The sequence below is a fragment of the Diadema setosum genome, chromosome 21 (genome assembly GCF_964275005.1).
Source record: "Diadema setosum chromosome 21, eeDiaSeto1, whole genome shotgun sequence".
In the NCBI taxonomy this organism is placed as follows: Eukaryota; Metazoa; Echinodermata; class Echinoidea; order Diadematoida; family Diadematidae; genus Diadema; species Diadema setosum.
Window position 1 is genome coordinate 20,129,719 of NC_092705.1, and position 21,222 is coordinate 20,150,940.

Genomic DNA, 21,222 nt, shown 5'->3' on the forward strand with positions numbered 1-21,222 from the left:
AAGGTCAACTCCTCAAAATTTTACTATTTTCCTCATATACTAGTATATGCTTGCATTATTAGTTTTAAAACTTAATATATACATGTATTACCTAATGGAAATTCTCTAGGAAATTTCCAACCAGAAGGTCAAAGGTTAAGGGTCAAAGACCAGGTTTAAATGCAAAAAAAAAAAAATCTTTTTTCTACTGTAATTACACTCTTTCTTCATACCTTGAAAATTACTCAATGCATAAACTTATAAAAGGGTCGGTCAGAAGTCAAGTAAAAATTCTCAATTCCCCAAATATGTGTACCTGCACTCTTAGACAATTATAGCAAACCCAGTTCAAGGAAAGTGAACATTCAAGATAATTTCTGACAAACCTGTCATTATATCATTTTGCCAGTTATGTGAAACTGTCATCACACATTGTGAAGATATTGTACTATACACCTATTGGGAGAATCATGCATTATGGCGGAGGCATCAGTCGCCACAGCGACATTTCTAGTTTTTTATCTGCAAATGGTAAATTATGCCTTTAACACTTGCTAGTGGGTGAGAAAGCATGCATGAGGTCCATAAGAGATTTATTTAAGAAGTCGGTGACTCGCTCATCAGTCCTTCACAAAGCCTTTTTGCGAGCTTCAACAAGTCGCCTTCTCATTTCACATGACAGTTTCTGTACAATTGTCCTTCACAAGGCCCTTTTGCGAGCAACAAGTCGCCGCCTCATTTCACATGGCAGTTTCTGTACAACTGTGACTGCTTATCTGAGATTTGTCTTGCTCCTTTTCTCTTCATCACCAGGTGATCCTTGGAGGAGGTCGACGAGTGTTCCTCCCAACGTCCAAGTCCGATCCCGAGTACGGCCCAGATGGAGTGACTGGGAGGCGTACAGATGGGAAAGATCTAACTGAAGTCTGGCTATCTGGCAAGGAGAAGGCCATCTACGTTTGGAACGAGACAGCTTTTAACGACGTTGATCCAAGCTCAACAGACTTCTTGCTGGGTATGTCGTGACACACGTTTGATGATAATGATAAAAAATAACAACAAACAAACAAAACAATGAAAACAACAACATGACAACTTCGCAATAACAAAAATGCTAACGAAAGTAACAATAATCACCATGTGCGATAAAAGCCTCTGAATGCAGAAGAATAGAGCATCTTTAGAAACATAACAATACTATACAGCATTGTGTCAAGCGTCGAAAACAACGTAAACAAAATGTCAAAACGTAAATCTACTAACAGATGAAACATAATCATATCTTTTTTTTATATACTAATCTTCTCCAGGCGCTACTAGAGCGCACTCTAGAGCGCACGTGTTGAGTAATAAACACGAGGTGCTTATAGAGCTCCGTTGCATATCGGAGGCTCGTCTGGAGTGCGTTAGAGCGCGCTCGGGTGAGCTTGACCCGGCCATGCAGTGAATTCTTCAAGATTTTCTTTTAAAAGCGTTTCTTTCTTTCTTACCGCAGTTTATCATACAATTAAGAAAAATCAAGTCAAAATATTAAGTTGAGCTTTTAAGATTTAAATGTCAAAATCATACCTCTTTAAATGTCAAACTCACACTTCTTAATTGTTTATTACTATACACAGATTATTGATACAAAGCGCGCGCTTAAGGAGCACGTTCTAGGATTTCTGGTTCCGGCCGACGTCCTGTGTTCGTGCGGATACATTTCATACCGGAACGACATCCAAAGTTCATCCACTGTTCGCGCTAGACGGTCTATAGCACACATCGCGTCCACTGTTCGCCCACTGTTCATCCACTGTTCGTCCACTGTTCACCAAGGAAATTTTTTCGCGCTACCTTTCATACCTACAGTGGTCCAGGATGAACAGTGGACGACCTCCGGACGTCATCCACTGTTCAGCGTCTGGTATGAAAGGGACATTAAACCGACCAGTTGAATTATTGTTTATTGATTATTTTGTATGATCTGTTTGTATGGAGTAATGCAGGCCCACACCATTTACTTATGTGGTATAATGATTATAAGTTATTGATCGCATGGTGACACTAGCAGCAACTCTGACGATAAGAAAATATAAATGGGTGCAATTTGATGTATATTCTGGGTATGTCGTTCATTGATTATTATTTGCACTGTTTCAGGTTTCTTTGTGGGTCGTGGTAAAAACGTGTGCATTTTTTGAAGGATAAAAAGCACAGAGCTGTGAAACTTCTTAAAGACATTAAAGATATCTTGGCAGGGCAATTAGTTCCACCTTTTTCTTACATGAAGGTCTGTTCGAACCCAGTCACATGCGATACGATAATGACCGGCCGAACGATCGAGCTGGGGAGCCCTCTCTTGCTGAGATGACGACTAAAGCTATCGAAATCCTACAAAAAGACGAAAACGGCTTCTTTCTCCTCGTCGAAGGTTTGTCTACGTCAACCTGGTTGCACACTCAAGCAGTGAAACGTTTTCTTTTAAATTGTTGATGAGATTCTGCTCTAATGAGTGTTTTTAAGTGTTTTTTTTTATGGATTATGCATATCTTGGAATGAGCTACGATCCTTTCCCCTCAATACATCTGCAGAAATATAATTTTCTTTAATGAAGGGTTACGTGCGGCAGACGATAAAATGATGTGAATAATCCCTGAAAAAAAAACCGGTACAAATTAATGTACAATGTATGGTAGCAAGCGCAAAATCATAAATGGGCTTCCATGATTTCTTGCCATTCATCTTCATTTTGTTGCATTTATCTTCATTATTACCACTGGCAACGAAAAATTATGCTAAATCATAAAACAATATAACTTACAGCGAAGATTACAAAGAACTTGACAAAGTGTTGAATGCCCCAATGCCAATATAAAAATCATAATTACAATCTATGTCAACTATATAGCAATTATGAAAACGAACAAAACAAACCTGTATGCTTTTATAAAATTATGTGTGTGTATGCGTGTGTATTGACTATCTTCAACAAATAAATCAGGAGAATGAGGAGGGCGTTAAGTTGTCTTGAATACATTGGCCCGAATTCACGAAGGTGGTACAACTCATGAAACCATGGACAAAAAGCATGGAGCTACAAGTGTCGCACGGATTATTTCGTTACGAAATTGGCCATTTCGTTGACAAAATGACCGTTCGTTAACGAAATTATCATTTCGTGGACGAAATGTTCATTTAGTTACAAAATGTTGTTATTTCGTTACAAAATAATCATTTCATCGACGAAATGACGGATTTCGTAACGAAATATTCCATGCGACACCTGGCGCTCCATGGTTTTTATCCATGGATTAAACCATGGTTTCATTTGTACCACCTTCGTGAATTCGGGCCTATGGGTTTAGTGGCAACTTAAAGGGATATTATAGTTTTGGTTGAGACCTAATTTCAGGTTTCTCACATTTTTTGGTGAGATAATGAAAAACCTCTTATGAAATATGAAAGAGCATGTAATTCTATGACGAATTCAACGTTTATTTGATGAAAATTGGTTTTCAAATGGCTGAGATATCCAAAAAGAGCGATTCTAATAAAGTGTGGGACCCACACTTTATTACGATCGCTCTGTTTTATTTTGTTTTTGGATGTTGCAGTCATTCCAAACCCGATTTTCATCAAATAAATTTTGAATTCCCCTTAGAATGGTATGCTCTGTATTATATCATATTGTGCTTTCTTGGTATCTCGCAAAAAGTTTAAAGCCCAATTCTCATCTCCACCAATACTGCACTATCCCTTTAACGCCCTTATCATTCTCAACCGATGTCTTTGTCTTTGTAAATATAGGTTCTTCAATGTAAAGGAAAATGGATGGGAAAAGAGTTGTGTGGTGATTCACAAAAGACGTTGATATTGTGATTTACCGGCGTGTCAAAAGCATACAATTTCCTTAGAATAAAAAAAAGCAACAAAAACAACACAAAACAAAGGACCTCATATTTCGAAAATGAAATTGCTTGTTTCTTCGAAAGTATTCAAAAGGTAATTAAGGCGCCATTACGTCATTCCGTGAGCAATCTTTACAAGCCGGCAAAAACACACCCCTGCAAAGACACACCTGGTCCAACAAGTATATGGGTCAAATTGATGTCACCTTGTTTCCACAAATATCATACTTGTAAAAATGTCGTGTTGTCTTTGCTTCAGCTGCACGCATCGACCACGCCCATCACGACACCGTAGCAAAGGACGCCCTCTCCGACACCATCGCGTTAGATGCTGCTGTTGCTGCCGCCATCGACCTGACGAGCACCGAGGACACCCTGATCATCGTGACGGCAGACCACGGCCACACCTTTTCTTTCGGGGGATATCCGACCAGAGGAAATCCTATTCTCGGTGAGGCATTTTTATCACTCCCAACTTCCATTTTCTTTATCTTATCCTACAAGTAAACAAAGACTTGGGTTGATCATAAAAAAAAAAATATATATATAATAGAACCTACATAATCAAACCTCATCTCACTGGTACGCTATAATCCGATTTTTCATCAATTTTATCTCCTTCATGTTTTTTCTCTCTTGTCTTGCAATAAATGCAAAGGATTTGATGATTACTGGAATGGGACGGATGGATTGCCGTACCTCACCCTCAGCTACGCCAACGGACCAGGGGCAGAGAAGGTTGTAGAAAGCTACAACCGGACGGGCAAACGACCCAACCATCTTGATACAGACACTTGTAAGTACAGTACAGTACAGTACAGTAAAGTAAAGTAAAGTAAAGTAAAGTAAAGTAATGCAAAGTAAAGTAAAGTAATGCAAAGTAAAGTAAAGTAAAGTAAGTTACACGAGAGAAACGAGTAACTTCACTTTGAGCTTGCAATTATCAATTGAATTCAAATAAATTCTGCTTTTATTTCCATCCATATTTCCAGTATTTCCACATTTCCAATAACAAAAGTTCATACAAATACAAAGTATGCATCTAATAAATCATTGTTAACAAGTTGTAAGAAATACAAACTTTGATCTCAACCGTAGAGTTATGATACTGAATCTATTATGGTGTCAACCAACCATGCCAATCCAAGTACAAATGGGCAAAATCTGACTCTGACGTACTATACACATAGGCACCATACCACAAGCACCCAAAAGCATTACGAGAAACCAAGGGAATATACATCACAAAACCCTTTTTTATCTTTCTTTGACAAAATGTTTTCTGAAAATTTCACATAAGGGTTTGACTGTTATAAAATTGTTCCTCGTTGACGAAACCATGAAAAATATTTTTTTTAAATACTTATTATATAACGCTTATCAGGTATACTGCAGCTGTCCACCTTTCAATGAACTTTGTGTGAACGTTGTTAACCTTGTAAACGTCTGTTAGAGCCGACCCCATTAATCTTTATTAAATCAGGCATTAGCATTTTAGCTACCTTTTACCAATGTATGACAACTTACAATACGTTGTAGCGGCATTAGAATTTTACTTAGGTTTAGGATTTACCATTTCGGAGGAATATCTAATAACATAACACCTGACGCATATAACATATATTATGGTTTCTTTCATCCCCACATCACACACATCTTTCAAACATTTTCTTCATTTGATAAGACGTGGGCTTACATCTTCTCAACACACTTTACAACCCGCGCTTACAACCTTACAATCTTACTTCTTCTTGGGGGAGGGGGAGGGGGTGCTGTGGCAGAGTGGATAAGACTCCCGACTCCCAATCGGAGGACCTGAGTTCGAATCCCGCCCAGTGCTTATGTCCTTGGACAAGATGTTTTTACCCACTAGGTCCCTCTCGACCCAGGTGTATAAATGGGTACCTGGCAATGCTGGGGTAATAATAACAGCAGGGCCCTTTGGTAGAGGCTACCCTGGGTAAATAAGACCTTATTATTATTATTATTATTAGGTGATCCGAGAATCCTCTCGGATCACCTTCTGTATCTGTACGGATTCTTTGTTGGTTCTTCTTCTTCTTCTTCTTCTTCTTCTTCTTTATTTCTGGACAAAATTTGTGTAGAGGTTAGCTCAGAAAGTCCTCTTCCTATCAATTTCAAAATTATACCATATATGTATCATGTCCCAAAGACGACAGATCTAATGTATAATAGTGATCAGTCGACCGTGACGTCACTGTGACGTCATTATATGAAAACACATTCTCAATCATATCTCACTAATGGAATAGAGTTTTTCAATGAAATTTACGTCACATATATTTCAAGTTATGCGCATTCTACTCATATTCTCAAAATTCATATTTTCTCTTAAAACGTGCGCGTACGCGCGCGTTGAAATATTTGTATGCTCAAATCGAGCTCAAATTTTTTTTGCACACGTTTCAGACCATTTGCAGCATTTTTTGAAAAATTGAAAAAATTGGACGGACGCGTACGCGCGCGCACATATACGCACGTACAGCTCATATGCAACAGAAATTTCCCGATTTTTTACATTTATCGGATGTCTGAAATGTCAAGGAACATTTCTAGCAAGTTTCAAGTCAATCCGACTCAATATGACGTCATACGGGACTGTCAAAGTTGAAATTCCGCGCGCGCGTCAGTGGCGATATACAGTACAACAATGCCCAAAAACCGCCAATTTTAAATCCGATTTTACTCGTCAGGATGGACGGTGACCCCCCATTTTCTTTACATATTCTGAAAGCTGATGAGTTGTACATGTCAGTTTATGGGTTGGCGATACTGAAAAAGTGATTAAAAGATATCAAATTTCTTAATAAAGTAAAAAAAGTAAATTTTCAAAATGACGTCATCAATTTTCAAGTTTACTTGGGGGTATATCACTTATCCTCTGCCAATTTTCACTCAGATTTCAGTATGTTGTAGCTTATCAAATGTTCTTTCATTAATGTAATAACAACATTTTGATTGGATGGCGGCATCACCTCGTAAAAATGGATTAAAAGTAATCTTGTCAAATTTGACCAGTTTACGTGTTATCTCTATGGGAGAGCAGTTTTTCTGGCAGTGAAAATTGACATGACTATCTTTTTCGAGCATTAGCTCACTTATGCTTCGGTGAATTTTTCCCAGATTTTAGTATGTTGTAGCTGAGACTTTGGGCTATCGTGAATGTGCCCTCCATTTTTTCATACGAGGCCGGCATCACGTCGAAAAACTTGGTTGAAAATGGCACGTGGCTTCGATGCATCGTCATTTTGCTTAATACACAGGGCCTATGGAGCATGAAATAGGTCATTGCATAGCGCATCCGACTCGTAATCCTAAGGTCCCTGGTTCGAGCCTCACCCTTGCCAATATTTTTTTTTTCCAAACTCTTTTTTCTTCTTTTTCTTTATTTAGTCTTAATCTCCCTTCCTAACTTTATCTTTTTCTGATTTTTTTAATGCTTCTCCTTCAAATTTCTATAAAATAACATAATTTTTCTTTATTTTTCTTTCTTTCTACTACATTCTGTGCAATAGATGAAGAACAACAATGGTTATCAATCCCATATTTTGCACATGTTTAGTTCATGTCACGTACATTATTTCATAAAATAACAACTTCTTGATCGGACACCATCTTGGGTATGTAAATTAGGGTCAAAGGTCATAAATGTTTCATCCTGTATCTTGGTGAATACATGTCCTATCTTTACCATATTTTGCACACGTAAAGACCATGTTACAAGGATCATTTCACAAAATAACCACTTTTTGCTCAGATGCCATCTTGGCTGTGCAAAGTGGGGTCAAAGGTCATATGTACTTCTTCCTGTATCTTCGTTATGACGTGTTATCTGTATGGGAGGGAATTTTTCTAGATGTGAAAATTGACATGATTGTCTTTATCGACGACTAGCTCACTTACCCTTCGGTGAATTTCTTCCAGATTTTAGTATGTTGTAGCCAATTTAATACTCTTTAAGTTTTGTTCATCAAAATTTTAATCGGATGATGTCTTCACCTCGTGAAAATGGATATAATGTAACCTTGTCAAATTTAACCAGTTTACGTGTTATCTCTATGGGAGGGAATTTTTCTGGAAATGAAAATTGACATGACGGTCTTTATCGAGCACTAGCTCACTTACTCCTCGGTGAATTTCTCCCAGATTTTAATATGTTGTAGCTGAGACTTTGGGCTATCGTCAATATTCGCTCCATCTTTTCATACGACGCCGAGATCACGTCAAAAAACTTGGTTGAAATCAAACTTATCTTCGATGTATTGAGATATTTCTTTCTTTCTGCAACTTTCTTTGCAATAACTCTAGAAAAACAGCCCCTTTCACCCCCATATTTTGCACATGTTTAGTTTATGTCACGTACATTATTTCATAAAATAAAAACTACTTGATCAGACACCATCTTGGGTATGTAAATTAGGGTCAAAGGTCATAAATGTTTCAACCTGTATCTTGGTGAATACATGTCCTATCTTTCCAATATTTTGCACACGCAAAGACCATGTTACAAGAATCATTTCACAAAATAACCACTTTTTGCTCAGATGCCATCTTGGCTGTGCAAAGTTGGGTCAATGGTCAAATGTACTTCATTCTGTATCTTCGTTATAGTTTATACCAGGGAGGTACCTCCCTGGTTTATACCGAATTTGGTACCAAAGATGGTAGACCTGACTCTCTTTTGTAAATGAGAATCCAAATATCACACGGCCAATGTCTCTAAACACAGATGAAACCTATATGGTCATGCCTATTGCGATCAGGACTCGAATCATTGATTAAAAAAAAATCGGATCACCTAATTTGTCAGTCTTGACAAATTCCGAGTCTAGTTATTATTATTATTATTATTATTAGGTGATCCGAGTATCCTCTCGGATCACCTTCTGTATCTGTACGGATTCTTTGTTGGTTCTTCTTCTTCTTCTTCTTTATTTCTGGACAAAATTTGTGTAGAGGTTAGCTCAGAAAGTCCTCTTCCTATCAATTTCAAAATTATACCATATATGTATCATGTCCCAAAGACGACAGATCTAATGTATAATAGTGATCAGTCGACCGTGACGTCACTGTGACGTCATTATATGAAAACACATTCTCAATCATATCTCACTAATGGAATAGAGTTTTTCAATGAAATTTACGTCACATATATTTCAAGTTATGCGCATTCTACTCATATTCTCAAAATTCATATTTTCTCTTAAAACGTGCGCGTACGCGCGCGTTGAAATATTTGTATCCTCAAATCGAGCTCAAAATTTTTTTGCACACGTTTCAGACCATTTGGAGCATTTTTTGAAAAATTGAAAAAATCGGACGGACGCGTACGCGCGCGCACATATACGCACGCACAGCTCATATGCAATGAAAATTTCCCGTTTTTTCACTTTGATCGGATGTCTGAAATGTCAAGGAATATTTCTACCATGTTTCAAGTCAATCCCACTCAAAATGACGTCATACGGGCCCGTCAAAGTTGAAATTCCGCGCGCGCGTCAATGGCGATATACAGTACAACAATGCCAAAAAACCGCCAATTTTAAATCCGATTTTACTCGTCAGGATGGACGGTGACCCCCCATTTTCTTTACATATTCTGAAAGCTGATGAGTTGTACATGTCATTTCATGGGTTGGCAATGCTGGAAAAATGATGAAAAGATATCAAATTTCTTAATAAATCAAAACAAGTAAATTTTCAAAATGACGTCATCAAATTTCAAGTTTACTCGAGCGTATCTCACTTATCCTTAGTCAATTTTCACCCAGATTTCAGTATGCTGTAGCTTATTTAATACTCTATCAGTTATATAATAACACAATTTTGGTTGAATGTCAGCATGACCTCATAAAAATGAATTGAAAGTAACCTTGTCGAATTTGACCAGTTTACGTGTTATCTCTATGGGAGTGCAGTTTTTCTGGAAATGAAAATTGACATGACTGTCTTTTTCGAGCACTAGCTCACTTATGCTTCGGTGAATTTCTCCCAGATTTTAATATGTTGTAGCTGAGACTTTGGGCTATCGTTAATGTGCATTTTGTTTTTTCATACGATGTCGGGATCACGTCAATAAACGTGGTTGAAATTAAAGCTTATATTCGTTGTATTGAAATATTTCTTTCTTTCTGCAACTTTCTTTGCAATAACTCAAGAAAAACATACCCTATCAACACCATATTTTGTACATGCTTAGTTCATGTCACGTTCATTATTTCATAAAATAACAACTACTTGATCAGATGCCATCTTGGTTATGTAAAGTAGGGTCAAAGGTCATAAATGTTTCATCCTGTATCTTGGTGAATACATCTCCTATCTTTCCCATATTTTGCACACGTAAAGACCATGTGACAAGGATCATATCACAAAATAACCACTTTTTGCTCAGATGACATCTTGTCTTTGCAAAGTGGGGTCAAAGGTCATATGTACTTCTTTCTTTATCGTCATTATGACGTGTTATCTCTATGGGAGGGATTTTTTCTAGATGTGAAAATTGACATGATTGTCTTTATCGAGCACTAGCTCACTCACCCTTCGATGAATTTCTCCCAGATTTTAATATGTTGTAGCTGAGACTTTGCGCTATCGTAATGTGTCCTCCGTTTTTTCATACGACGTCAAAAGCACGTCGAAAAACTCGGCTTAAGTAATCAAAGCTTAGCTTCATTAGGTGATCCGAGTATCCTCTCGGATCACCTTCTGTATCTGTACGGATTCTTTGTTAGGTGATCCGAGTATCCTCTCGGATCACCTTCTGTATCTGTACGGATTCTTTGTTTTTTTTTATTAGGTGATCCGAGTATCCTCTCGGATCACCTTCTGTATCTGTACTGATTCTTTGTTTTTTAGGTGATCCGAGTATCCTCTCGGATCACCTATTGTATCTGTACGGATTCTTTCTTCTTCTTTATTTCTTTCTCCTCAAATGTTGTGCAGAGGTTAACTCAAAAAGTCATTCACCTATCACTTCTAAACTGATACCATATATGTATCACGTCATAAGGACGACAGATCTAATGTATCACTGTGATCAGTCAACCATGACGTCACTATGACGTCATTATCTGAAAACACGTTCACATTCGTATCTCATTAATGGAATGGATTTTCTCAATGAAATTTACATATCATATAGTTCAAGTCAAGCTCTATTGATATATTTCATAAAATTTAGTCACGTTCATAGTAAACGAGCGCGTACGCGCGCGTTGAAATTTTAACATGCTCCAATCGAGCTCAAAATTGTTTTGCACACGTTTCAGGTCATTTGGAGTATTTCAGAAAAAATCGACGGACGCGTACGCGCGCGCGCATATACGCACGCACAGCTCATATGCAATAGAAATTTCCCGTTTTTTCACACGTATCGGATGTCTGAAATGTCAACGAACGTTTCTACCAAGTTTCATGTCAATCCGACTCAATATAACGTCATACGGGCCCGTCAAAGTTGAAATTCCGCGCGCGCGTCAATGGCGATATACAGTGCAACAATGCCAAAAAACCGCCAATTTTAAATCCGATTTTACTCGTCAGGATGGACGGTGACCCCCCATTTTCTTTACATATTTTGAAAGCTGATGAGTTGTACATATCATTTCATGGGTTGGCGATACTGAAAAAATGATTAAAAGATATCAGATTTCTTAAAAAAGTAAAAAAAGTAAATTTTCAAAATGACGTCTTCAAAATTCAAGTTCACTCGAGCGTATCTCACTTATCCTTTGCCGATTTTCACCTAACTTTCAGTATGTTGTAGCTTATTTAATGTTCTTTCATATTTATAATTACAAACTTTTGATTGGATGACGTCATCACCTCGTAAAAATGGATTGAAAGTATCCTTGTGAAATTTGACCAGTTTACGTGTTATCTCTATGGGAGAGCAGTTTTTCTGGAAGTGAAAATTGACATGACTATCTTTTTCGAGCACAAGCTCACTTATGCTTCGGTGAATTTTTCCCAGATTTTAATATGTTGTAGCTGAGACTTTGGGCTATCGTAAGTGTGCCCTTCGTTTTTTCATACGATGTCGGGATCACGTCAAAAAACTTACTTGAAATTAAAGTTTATCTTCGATGTATTGAAATATTTCTTTCTTTTTGCAACGTTATGTGCAATAACTCAAGAAAAACATACCCTATCACCACCATATTTTGCACATATTTAGTTCATGTCACGAACATTATTTCATAAAATAACAACGACTTGATCAGACGCCATCTTGGGTATGTAAATTAGGGTCAAAGGTCATAGATGTTTCATCCTGTATCTTGGTGAATACATGTCCTATCTTTCCCATATTTTGCACACGTAAAGACCATGTTAAAGGGATCATTTCATAAAATAACCACTTTTTGCTCAGATGCCATCTTGTCTGTGCAAAGTGGGGTCAAAGGTCATATGTACTTCTTTTTCTATTTTCGCTATGACGTGTTATCTCTATGGGAGGGAATTTTTTTAGATGTGAAAATTGACATGACTCTCTTTATCGAGCACTATCTTGCTTATGCTTCGGTGAATTTCTCTCAGATTTTAGTATGTTGTAGCTGAGACTTTGCACTATCACGATTCGAATCATTGATTAAAAAAGAAATCGGATCACCTTAATTTGTCGGTGATGACAAATTACAATCTCTAGTTAGGTTATCCGAGTATCCTCTCGGATCACCTTCTGTTTTTGTACGGATTCTTTCTTCTTCTTCTTCTTTTTAGGTGATCCGAATATCCTTCGGATCACCTTCTGTATCTGTACTGATTGTTTATTTCTGGACAAAAGTTGTGCAGAGGTTAGCTCAGAAAGTGCATTGCCTCTCAATGTCAAACTTATACCATATATGTATCATGTCGCAAAGAAGACAGCGCAAGTAAAATCATAGTGATCAGTCGACCGTGACGTCACTATGACGTCATTATATGAAAACACATTTTCATGCATATCTCATTAATAGAATGGAATATTTCAATGAAATTTACGTCACATATATTTCAAGTCATGCGAATTCTACTCATATTCTCAAAATTCATTTTTATCTCAAAACGCGCGCGTACGTGCGCGTTGAAATATGTGTATGCTCAAATCGAGCTCAAATTTTTTTTGCACACGTTTCAGACCATTTGGAGCATTTTTTGAAAAATTGAAAAAATCGGACGGACGCGTACGCGCGCGCGCATATACGCACGCACAGCTCATATGCAATAGAAATTTCCCGTTTTTTCACATGAATCGGATGTCTGAAATGTCAAGGAAAATTTCTACCAAGTTTCAAGTCAATCCGACTCAATATGACGTCATACGGGCCCGTCAAAGTTGAAATTCCGCGCGCGCGTCAATGGCGATATACAGTGCAACTATACCAAAAAACCGTCAATTTTAAATCCGATTTTACTCGTCAGGATGGACGGTGACCCCCCATTTTCTTTACATATTGTGAAAGCTGATGAGTTGTACATGTCATTTCATGGGGTGGCAATGCTGACAAAATGATTAAAAGATATCAAATTCCTTAATAAAGTAAAAAAAGTAAATTTTCAAAATGACGTCATCAAATTTCAAGTTCATTCAAGCGTATCTCACTAGTCCTTTGTCAATTTTCACTCAGATTTAAGTATGTTGTAGCTTATTTAATTTTCTTTCAAACATAAAATTACAACATTTTGATTGGATAACGGTATTACCTCGTAAAAATGGATTGAAATTAATCTTGTCAAATTTGACCAGTTTACGTGTTATCTCTATGGGAGTGCAGTTTTTCTGGAAATGAAAACTGACCTGACGGTCTTTATCGAGCACTAGCTCACTTACCCTTCGGTAAATTTCGCCCAGATTTTAATATGTTGTAGCTGAGGCTTTGCGCTACCGTAAGTTTGCCCTTAGTTTTTTCATACGATGTCGGGATCACGTCAAAAATTTTGGTTGAAATTCAGGCTTATCTTCAATGTATTGAGATATTTCTTTCTTTCTGCAACTTTCTTTGCAATAACTCAAGAAAAACGGCCTCTATCACTTCCATATTTTGCACATGTGTAGTTCATGTCACGTAAATTATTTCATAAAATAACAACTTCTTGATCGGACACCATCTTGGGTATGTAAATTAGGGTCAAAGGTCATAAGTGTTTCATCCTGTATCTTAGTGAATACATGTCCTATCTTTCCCATATTTTGCACACGCAAAGACCATGTTACACGGATCATTTCATAAAATAACTACTTTTTACTCAGATGCCATCTTGTCTGTGCAAATTGAGGTCAAAGGTCATATGTACTTCTTTTTGTACCTTCGTCATGACGTGTTATCTCTATGGGAGGGAATTTTTTTAAATGTGAAAATTGACATGATTGTCTTTATCGAGCACTAGCTCACTTACCCCTAAGTGAATTTCTCCCAGATTTTAATATGTTGTAGCTGAGACTTTGCGCTATCGTTAAGTTGCCCATGATTTTTTCATACAATGTCGGGAACACGATAAAAAACTTGGTTGAAATTAAAGCTTATCTTCTATGTATTGAGATATTTCTTTTTTTCTGCAACTTTCTTTGCAATAACTCAAGAAAAACACGCCCGTTCACCCCCATGTTTTGCACATGTTTAGTTCATGTCACGTAAATTATTTCATAAAATAACAACTACTAGATCGGACAACATTTTGGGTATGTAAATTAGGGTCAAAGGTCATAAATGTTTCATCTTGTATCTTGGTGAATACCTGTCCTATCTTTCCCATATTTTGCACATGCAAAGACCATGTTACATGGATCATTTCATAAAATAACTACTTTTTGCTCAGATGCCATCTTGTCTGTGCAAAGTGGGGTCAAAGGTCATATTTACTTCTTTTTCTATCTTCGCTATGACGTGTTATCTCTATGGGAGGGAATTTTTTAGATGTGAAAATTGACATGACTCTCTTTAGCGAGCACTATCTTACTTATGCTTTGGTGAATTTCTCTCAGATTTTAATATGTTGTAGCTGAGACTTTGCAGTATCAGGACTCGAATCATTGATTTAAAAAAAATCGGATCACCTTAATTTGTCAGTGATGACAAATTACAATCTCTAGTTAGGTGATCCGAGTATCCTTCGGATCACCTTCTGTATCTGTACTGATTCTTTGTTATTTCTCCCCAAAAGTTGTGCATCGATTAGCTCAGAAAGTCCTCTTCCTATCAATTTCAAACTTATACCATATATGTATCGTCTCCCAAAGACGGCAATCGAACTAAAATCAAAGTGATCAGTCGACCGTGACGTCACTATGACGTCATTATATGAAAACACATTTTCAATCATATCTCATTAATGGAATGGAATTTTTTAATGAAATTTACGTCATATATATTTCAAGTCAAGCGCCTTCTACTCATATTCTCAAAATTCATATTTTCTCTTAAAACGTGCGCGTACGCGCGCGTTGAAATATTTGTATGCTCAAATCGAGCTCAAATTTTTTTTGCACACGTTTCAGACCATTTGGAGCATTTTTTGAAAAATTGAAAAAATTGGACGGACGCGTACGCGCGCGCACATATACGCACGCACAGCTCATATGCAATGGAAATTTTCCGTTTTTTTACACTTATCGGATGCCTGAAATGTCAAGGAATATTTCTACCAAGTTTCAAGTCAATCCGACTCAATATGACGTCATACGGGCCTGTCAAAGTTGAAATTACGCGCGCGCGTCAATGGCGATATACAGTGCGACGATGCCAAAAAAACGCCAATTTTAAATCCGATTTTACTCGTCAGGATGGACGGTGACCCCCAATTTTCTTTACATATTCTAAAAGTTGATGAGTTGTACATGTTATTTCATGGGTTGGCGATGCTGGCAAAATGATTAAAAGATATCAAATTTCTCAATAAATTAAAAAAAGTAAATTTTCAAGATGACGTCATCAAATTACAAGTTCACTCGAGCGTATCCCACTTATCCTTTGCCAATTTACATCTAGATTTCAGTATGTTGTAGCTTATTAAATGATCTTTCATTAATATAATTACAACATTTTGATTGGATGACGGCATCACCTCGTAAAAATGGATTGAAAGTAATATTGTCAAATTTGACCAGTTTACGTGTTATCTCTATGGGAGTGCAGTTTTTCTGGCAGTGAAAATTGACATGACTATCTTTTTCGAGCACTAGCTCACTTATGCTTCGGTGAATTTCTCCCAGATTTTAGTATGTTGTAGCTGAGACTTTGGGCTATCGTATGTGTGCCCTCCATTTTTTCATACAATGTCGGCATCACGTCGAAAAACTTGGTTGAAAATGGCACGAGGCTTCGATGCAGCGTCATTTTGCTTAATACACAGGGCCTATGGAGAATGAAATAGGTCATTGCGTAGCGCATCCGACTCGTAATCCTAAGGTCCCTGGTTCGAGGCTCACCCCTGCCAATATTTTTTTTAAATTTTTTTAAACACGTTTTTTCTTCTTTTTCTTTAGTTAATCTTAATCTCCCTTTCCTTACTTTATCTTTTTCTGATTTTTTTATGCTTCTCCTTCAAATTTCTATAAAATAACATATTTTTTTCTTTATTTTTCTTTCTTTCTACTACTTTCTGTGCAATAGATGAACAACAACAATGGCTATCAATCCCATATTTTGCACATGTTTAGTACATGTCACGTACATTATTTCATGAAATAACAACTACTTGATCGGACACCATCTTGGGTATGTAAATTAGGGTCAAAGGTCATAAAGGTTTCATCCTGTATCTTGGTGAATACCTGTCCTATCTTTCCCATATTTTGCACACGCAAAGACCATGTTACAAGAATCATTTCACGAAATAATCACTTTTTACTTTGACGCCATCTTGGGTCTACAAAGTGAGGTCAAAGGTCAAATATACTTCATTCTGTATTTCCGTTAGTGTATACGGAATTCGGTACCAAAGATGGCAGGTCTCACTCCCTTTTCTAAATGAGAATCCAAACATCACACTACCAATGTCCCGTCAACACAGATGAAACCTGTATGGTCATGAATATTTGGATCAGGACTCAAATCATTGATTTTCGAAGAGATCGGATCACCTAATTTGTCAGTGTTGACAAATTCCGGTTCTAGTTCTTCTTCTTTCTCCCCAAAAGTTGTGCATCGATTAACTCAGAAAGTCCTCTTCCTATCAATTTCAAACTTATACCATATATGTATCGTGTCCCAAAGACGACAGCGCAAGTAAAATCATAGTGATCAGTCGACCGTGACGTCACTATGACGTCATTATATGAAAACACATTTTCATGCATATCTCATAAATAGAAAGGAATTCTTCAATGAAATTTACGTGACATATATTTCAGGTCAAGCGGATTCTACTCATATTCTCAGAATTCATATTCATTTTAAAACGCGCGCGTACGCGCGCGTTGAAATATTTGTATGCTCAGATCGAGCTCAAATTTTTTTTTGCACACGTTTCAGACCATTTAGAGCATTTTTTGAAAAATTGAAAAAATTTTACGGACGCGTACGCGCACGCGCATATACGCACGCACAGCTCATATGCAATAGAAATTTCCCGTTTTTTCACACTTATCGGATGCCTGAAATGTCAAGGAATATGTCTACCAAGTTTCAAGTCAATCCGACTCAATATGACGTCATACGGGCCCGTCAAAGTTGAAATTCCGCGCGCGCGTCAATGGCGATATACAGTGCAACAATGCCAAAAAACCGCCAATTTTAAATCCGATTTTACTCGTCAGGATGGACGGTGACCCCCTATTTTCTTTACATATTCTGAAAGCTGATGAGTTGTACATGTCATTTCATGGGTTGGCGATGCTGGAAAAATGAATAAAAGATATCAAATTTCTTAATAAAATAAAAAGAGCAAATTTTCAAAATGACGTCATCAAATTACAAGTTCACTCGAGCGTATCTCACTTATCCTTGGCCAATTTTCACCCAGATTTCAGTATGTTGTAGTTTACTTAATGCTCTTTCATTAATATCATAACAACATTTTGATTAGATGACGGCATCACCTCGTAATATTGGATTGAAAGTAATCGTGTCAAATTTGACCAGTTTACGTGTTATCTTAATGGGAGTGCAGTTTTTCTGGAAATGAAAATTGACATGACTTTCTTTTTCGAGCACTAGCTCACCTATGCTTCGGTGAATTTCTCTAAGATTTTAATATGTTGTAGCTGAGACTTTGGGCTATCGTTTTGTGCCCTTCATTTTTTCATACGGTATCGGGATCACGTCCAAGAACTTGGTTGAAATCAAAGCCTATCTTCGATATATTTTCATATTTCTTTCTTTTTCCAACTTTCTTTGCAATAACTCAAGAATAACATACTCCATCACCACCATATTTTGCACATGTTTAGTTCATGTCACGTACATTATTTCATAAAATAACAACTACTTCATCAGACGCCATCTTGGGTATGTAAATTAGGGTCAAAGGTCATAAATGTTTCATCCTGTATCTTGGTGAATACATGTTCTATCTTCCCCATATTTTGCACACGTAAAGACCGTGTTACAAGGATCATTTCACAAAATAACCACTTTTTCCTCAGATGCCATCTTGTCTGTGCAGATCGGGGTCAAAGGTCATAATATTATGTACTTCTTTCTTTATCTTCGTTATGACGTGTTATCTCTATGGGAGGGAATTTTTCTAGATGTGAAAATTGACATGATTGTCTTTATCGAGCACTAGCTCACTTACCCTTCGGTGAATTTCTCCCAGATTTTAATATGTTGTAGCTGAGACTTTGCGCTATCGTACGTGTTCCCTTTGTTTTTTTATATAATGTCGGGATCACGTCCAAAAAAGTGGTTGAAATTAAAGATTATCTTCGATGTATTTTCATATTTCTTTCTTTTTCCAATTTTCTTTGCAATAACTCAAGAAAAATAACCCCTATCAACCCCATATTTTGCACATGTTTATTTAATGTTACGTACATTATTTCATAAAATAACAACTACTTGATCAGACACCATCTTGGGTATGTAAATTAGGGTCAAAGGTCATAAATGTTTCATCCTGTATCTTGGTGAATACATGTCTTATCTTTCCCATATGTTGCACACGTAAAGACCATGTTACAAGAATCATTTCACAAAATAACCACTTTTTGCTCAGATGCCATCTTGGGGGTGCAAAGTGGGGTCAAAGGTCAAATATACTTCATTCTGCATCTTTGATAGTGTATACGGAATTCGGTACCCAAGATGGCAGGTCTGACTCCCTTTTCAAAATGAGAATCCAAACATCACACGACCAATGTCCCTAATCTTAGGTGAAAACTCGAATCATTGATTTAAAAAAAAAATCGGATCACCTAATTTGTCAGTCTTGACAAATTCCGAGTCTAGTTTCTTCTTCTTTTTCTTTTTTCTCCTCAAAAGTTGTGCAGAGGTTAGCTCAGAAAGTCCTCTTCCTATCAATGTCAAAATTATACCATGTATGTATCATGTCCCAAAGACGACAGCGCAAGTAAAATCATTGTGATCAGTCGACCGTGACGTCACTATGACGTCATTATATGAAAACACATTCTCATTCATATCTCATTAATGGAATGGAATTATTCAATGAAATTTACGTCACATATATTTCAAGTCAAGCGCATTCTACTCATATTCTCAAAATTCATATTTATCCTTAAAGCGTGCGCGTACGCGCGCGTTGAAATATTTGTATGCTCAAATCGAGCTCAAATTTTTTTTGCATACGTTTCAGACAATTTGGAGCATTTTTTGAAAAATTGAAAAAATTGGACGGACGCGTACGTGCGCGCACATATACGCACGCACAGCTCTTATGCAATGGAAATTTCCCATTTTTTCACACTTATCGGATGCCTGAAATGTCAAGAAATATTTCTACCAAGTTTCAAGTCAATCCGACTCAATATGACGTCATACGGGCCCGTCAAAGTTGAAATTCCGCGCGCGCGTCAATGGCGATATACAGTGCAACTATGCCAAAAAACCGCCAATTTTAAATCCGATTTTACTCGTCAGAATCGACGGTGACCCCCCATTTTCGTTACATATTGTGAAAGCTGATGAGTTGTAAATATCATTTCATGGGTTGGCGATGCTGGAAAAGTGATTAAAAGATATCAAATCTCTTAATAAAATAAAAGAAGTAAATTTTCAAAATTACGTCATCAAATTTCAAGTTCACTCGAGCGTATCTCACTTGTCCTTTGCCAATTTGTACCCAAATTTCAGTATGTTGTAGCTTACTAAATACTCTTTCATTAATATAATAACAACATTTTGATTAGATGACGGTATCACCTCGTGAAAATGGATTGAAAGTAATCTTGTCAAATTTGACCAGTTTACGTGTTATCTCTATGGGAGTGCAGTTTTTCTGGAAATGAAAATTGACATGACTATCTTTTTCGAGCACTAGCTCACTTATGCTTCGGTGAATTTCTCCCAGATTTTAATATGTTGTAGCTGAGACTTTGAGCTATCTTGAGTGTGCCCTCCATTTTTTCATACGACGTCGGTATCACGTCGAAAAACTTGGTTGAAAATGACACGAGGCTTCGATGCAGCGTCATTTTGCTTAATACACAGGGCCTATGGAGAATGAAATAGGTCATTGCGTAGCGCATCCGACTCGTAATCCTAAGGTCCCTGGTTCGAGGCTCACCCCTGCCAATTTTTTTTTTAATTTTTTTAAACACTTTTTTTCTTCTTTTTCTTTAGTTAATCTTAATCTCCCTTTCCTTACTTTATCTTTTTCTGATTTTTTTATGCTTCTCCTTCAAATTAAATAACATAATTTTTTCTTTATTTTTCTTTCTTTCTACTACTTTCTGTGCAATAGATGAACAACAACAATGGCTATCAGTCCCATATTTTGCCCATGTTTAGTACACGTCACGTACATTATTTCATAATATAACAACTACTTGATCGGACACCATCTTGGGTATGTAAATTAGGGTCAAAGGTCATAAATGTTTCATCCTGTATCTTGGTGAATACATGTCCTCTCTTTCCCATATTTTGCACACGCAAAGACCATGTTACAAGAATCATTTCATAAAATAATCACTTTTTGCTTAAAAGTGAGGTCAAAGGTCAAATATACTTCATTCTGTATTTCCGTTAGTGTATACGGAATTCGGTACCAAAGATGGCAGGTCTCATTCCCTTTTCTAAATGAGAATCCAAACATCACACAGCCAATGTCCCGTCAACACAGATGAAACCTGTATGGTCATGAATATTTGGATCAGGACTCAAATCATTGATTTTCGAAGAGATCGGATCACCTAATTTGTCAGTCTTGACAAATTCCGAGTCTAGTC

At 37.0% G+C, this 21,222-nt stretch overlaps 1 protein-coding gene across 1 annotated transcript in view; it reads left to right on the forward strand.

Annotated features, from left to right (window-relative positions):
- The window catches only part of LOC140244276 (alkaline phosphatase-like), a 40,158-nt gene that overhangs the window by 16,578 nt on the left and 2,358 nt on the right, over positions 1-21,222 (forward strand). The window contains exons 5-8 of the mRNA XM_072323922.1: positions 793-994; positions 2,252-2,392; positions 4,129-4,320; positions 4,528-4,665. Coding sequence (XP_072180023.1) covers positions 793-994; positions 2,252-2,392; positions 4,129-4,320; positions 4,528-4,665 — 673 coding nt within the window. The remainder of the gene's footprint in view (positions 1-792; positions 995-2,251; positions 2,393-4,128; positions 4,321-4,527; positions 4,666-21,222) is intronic.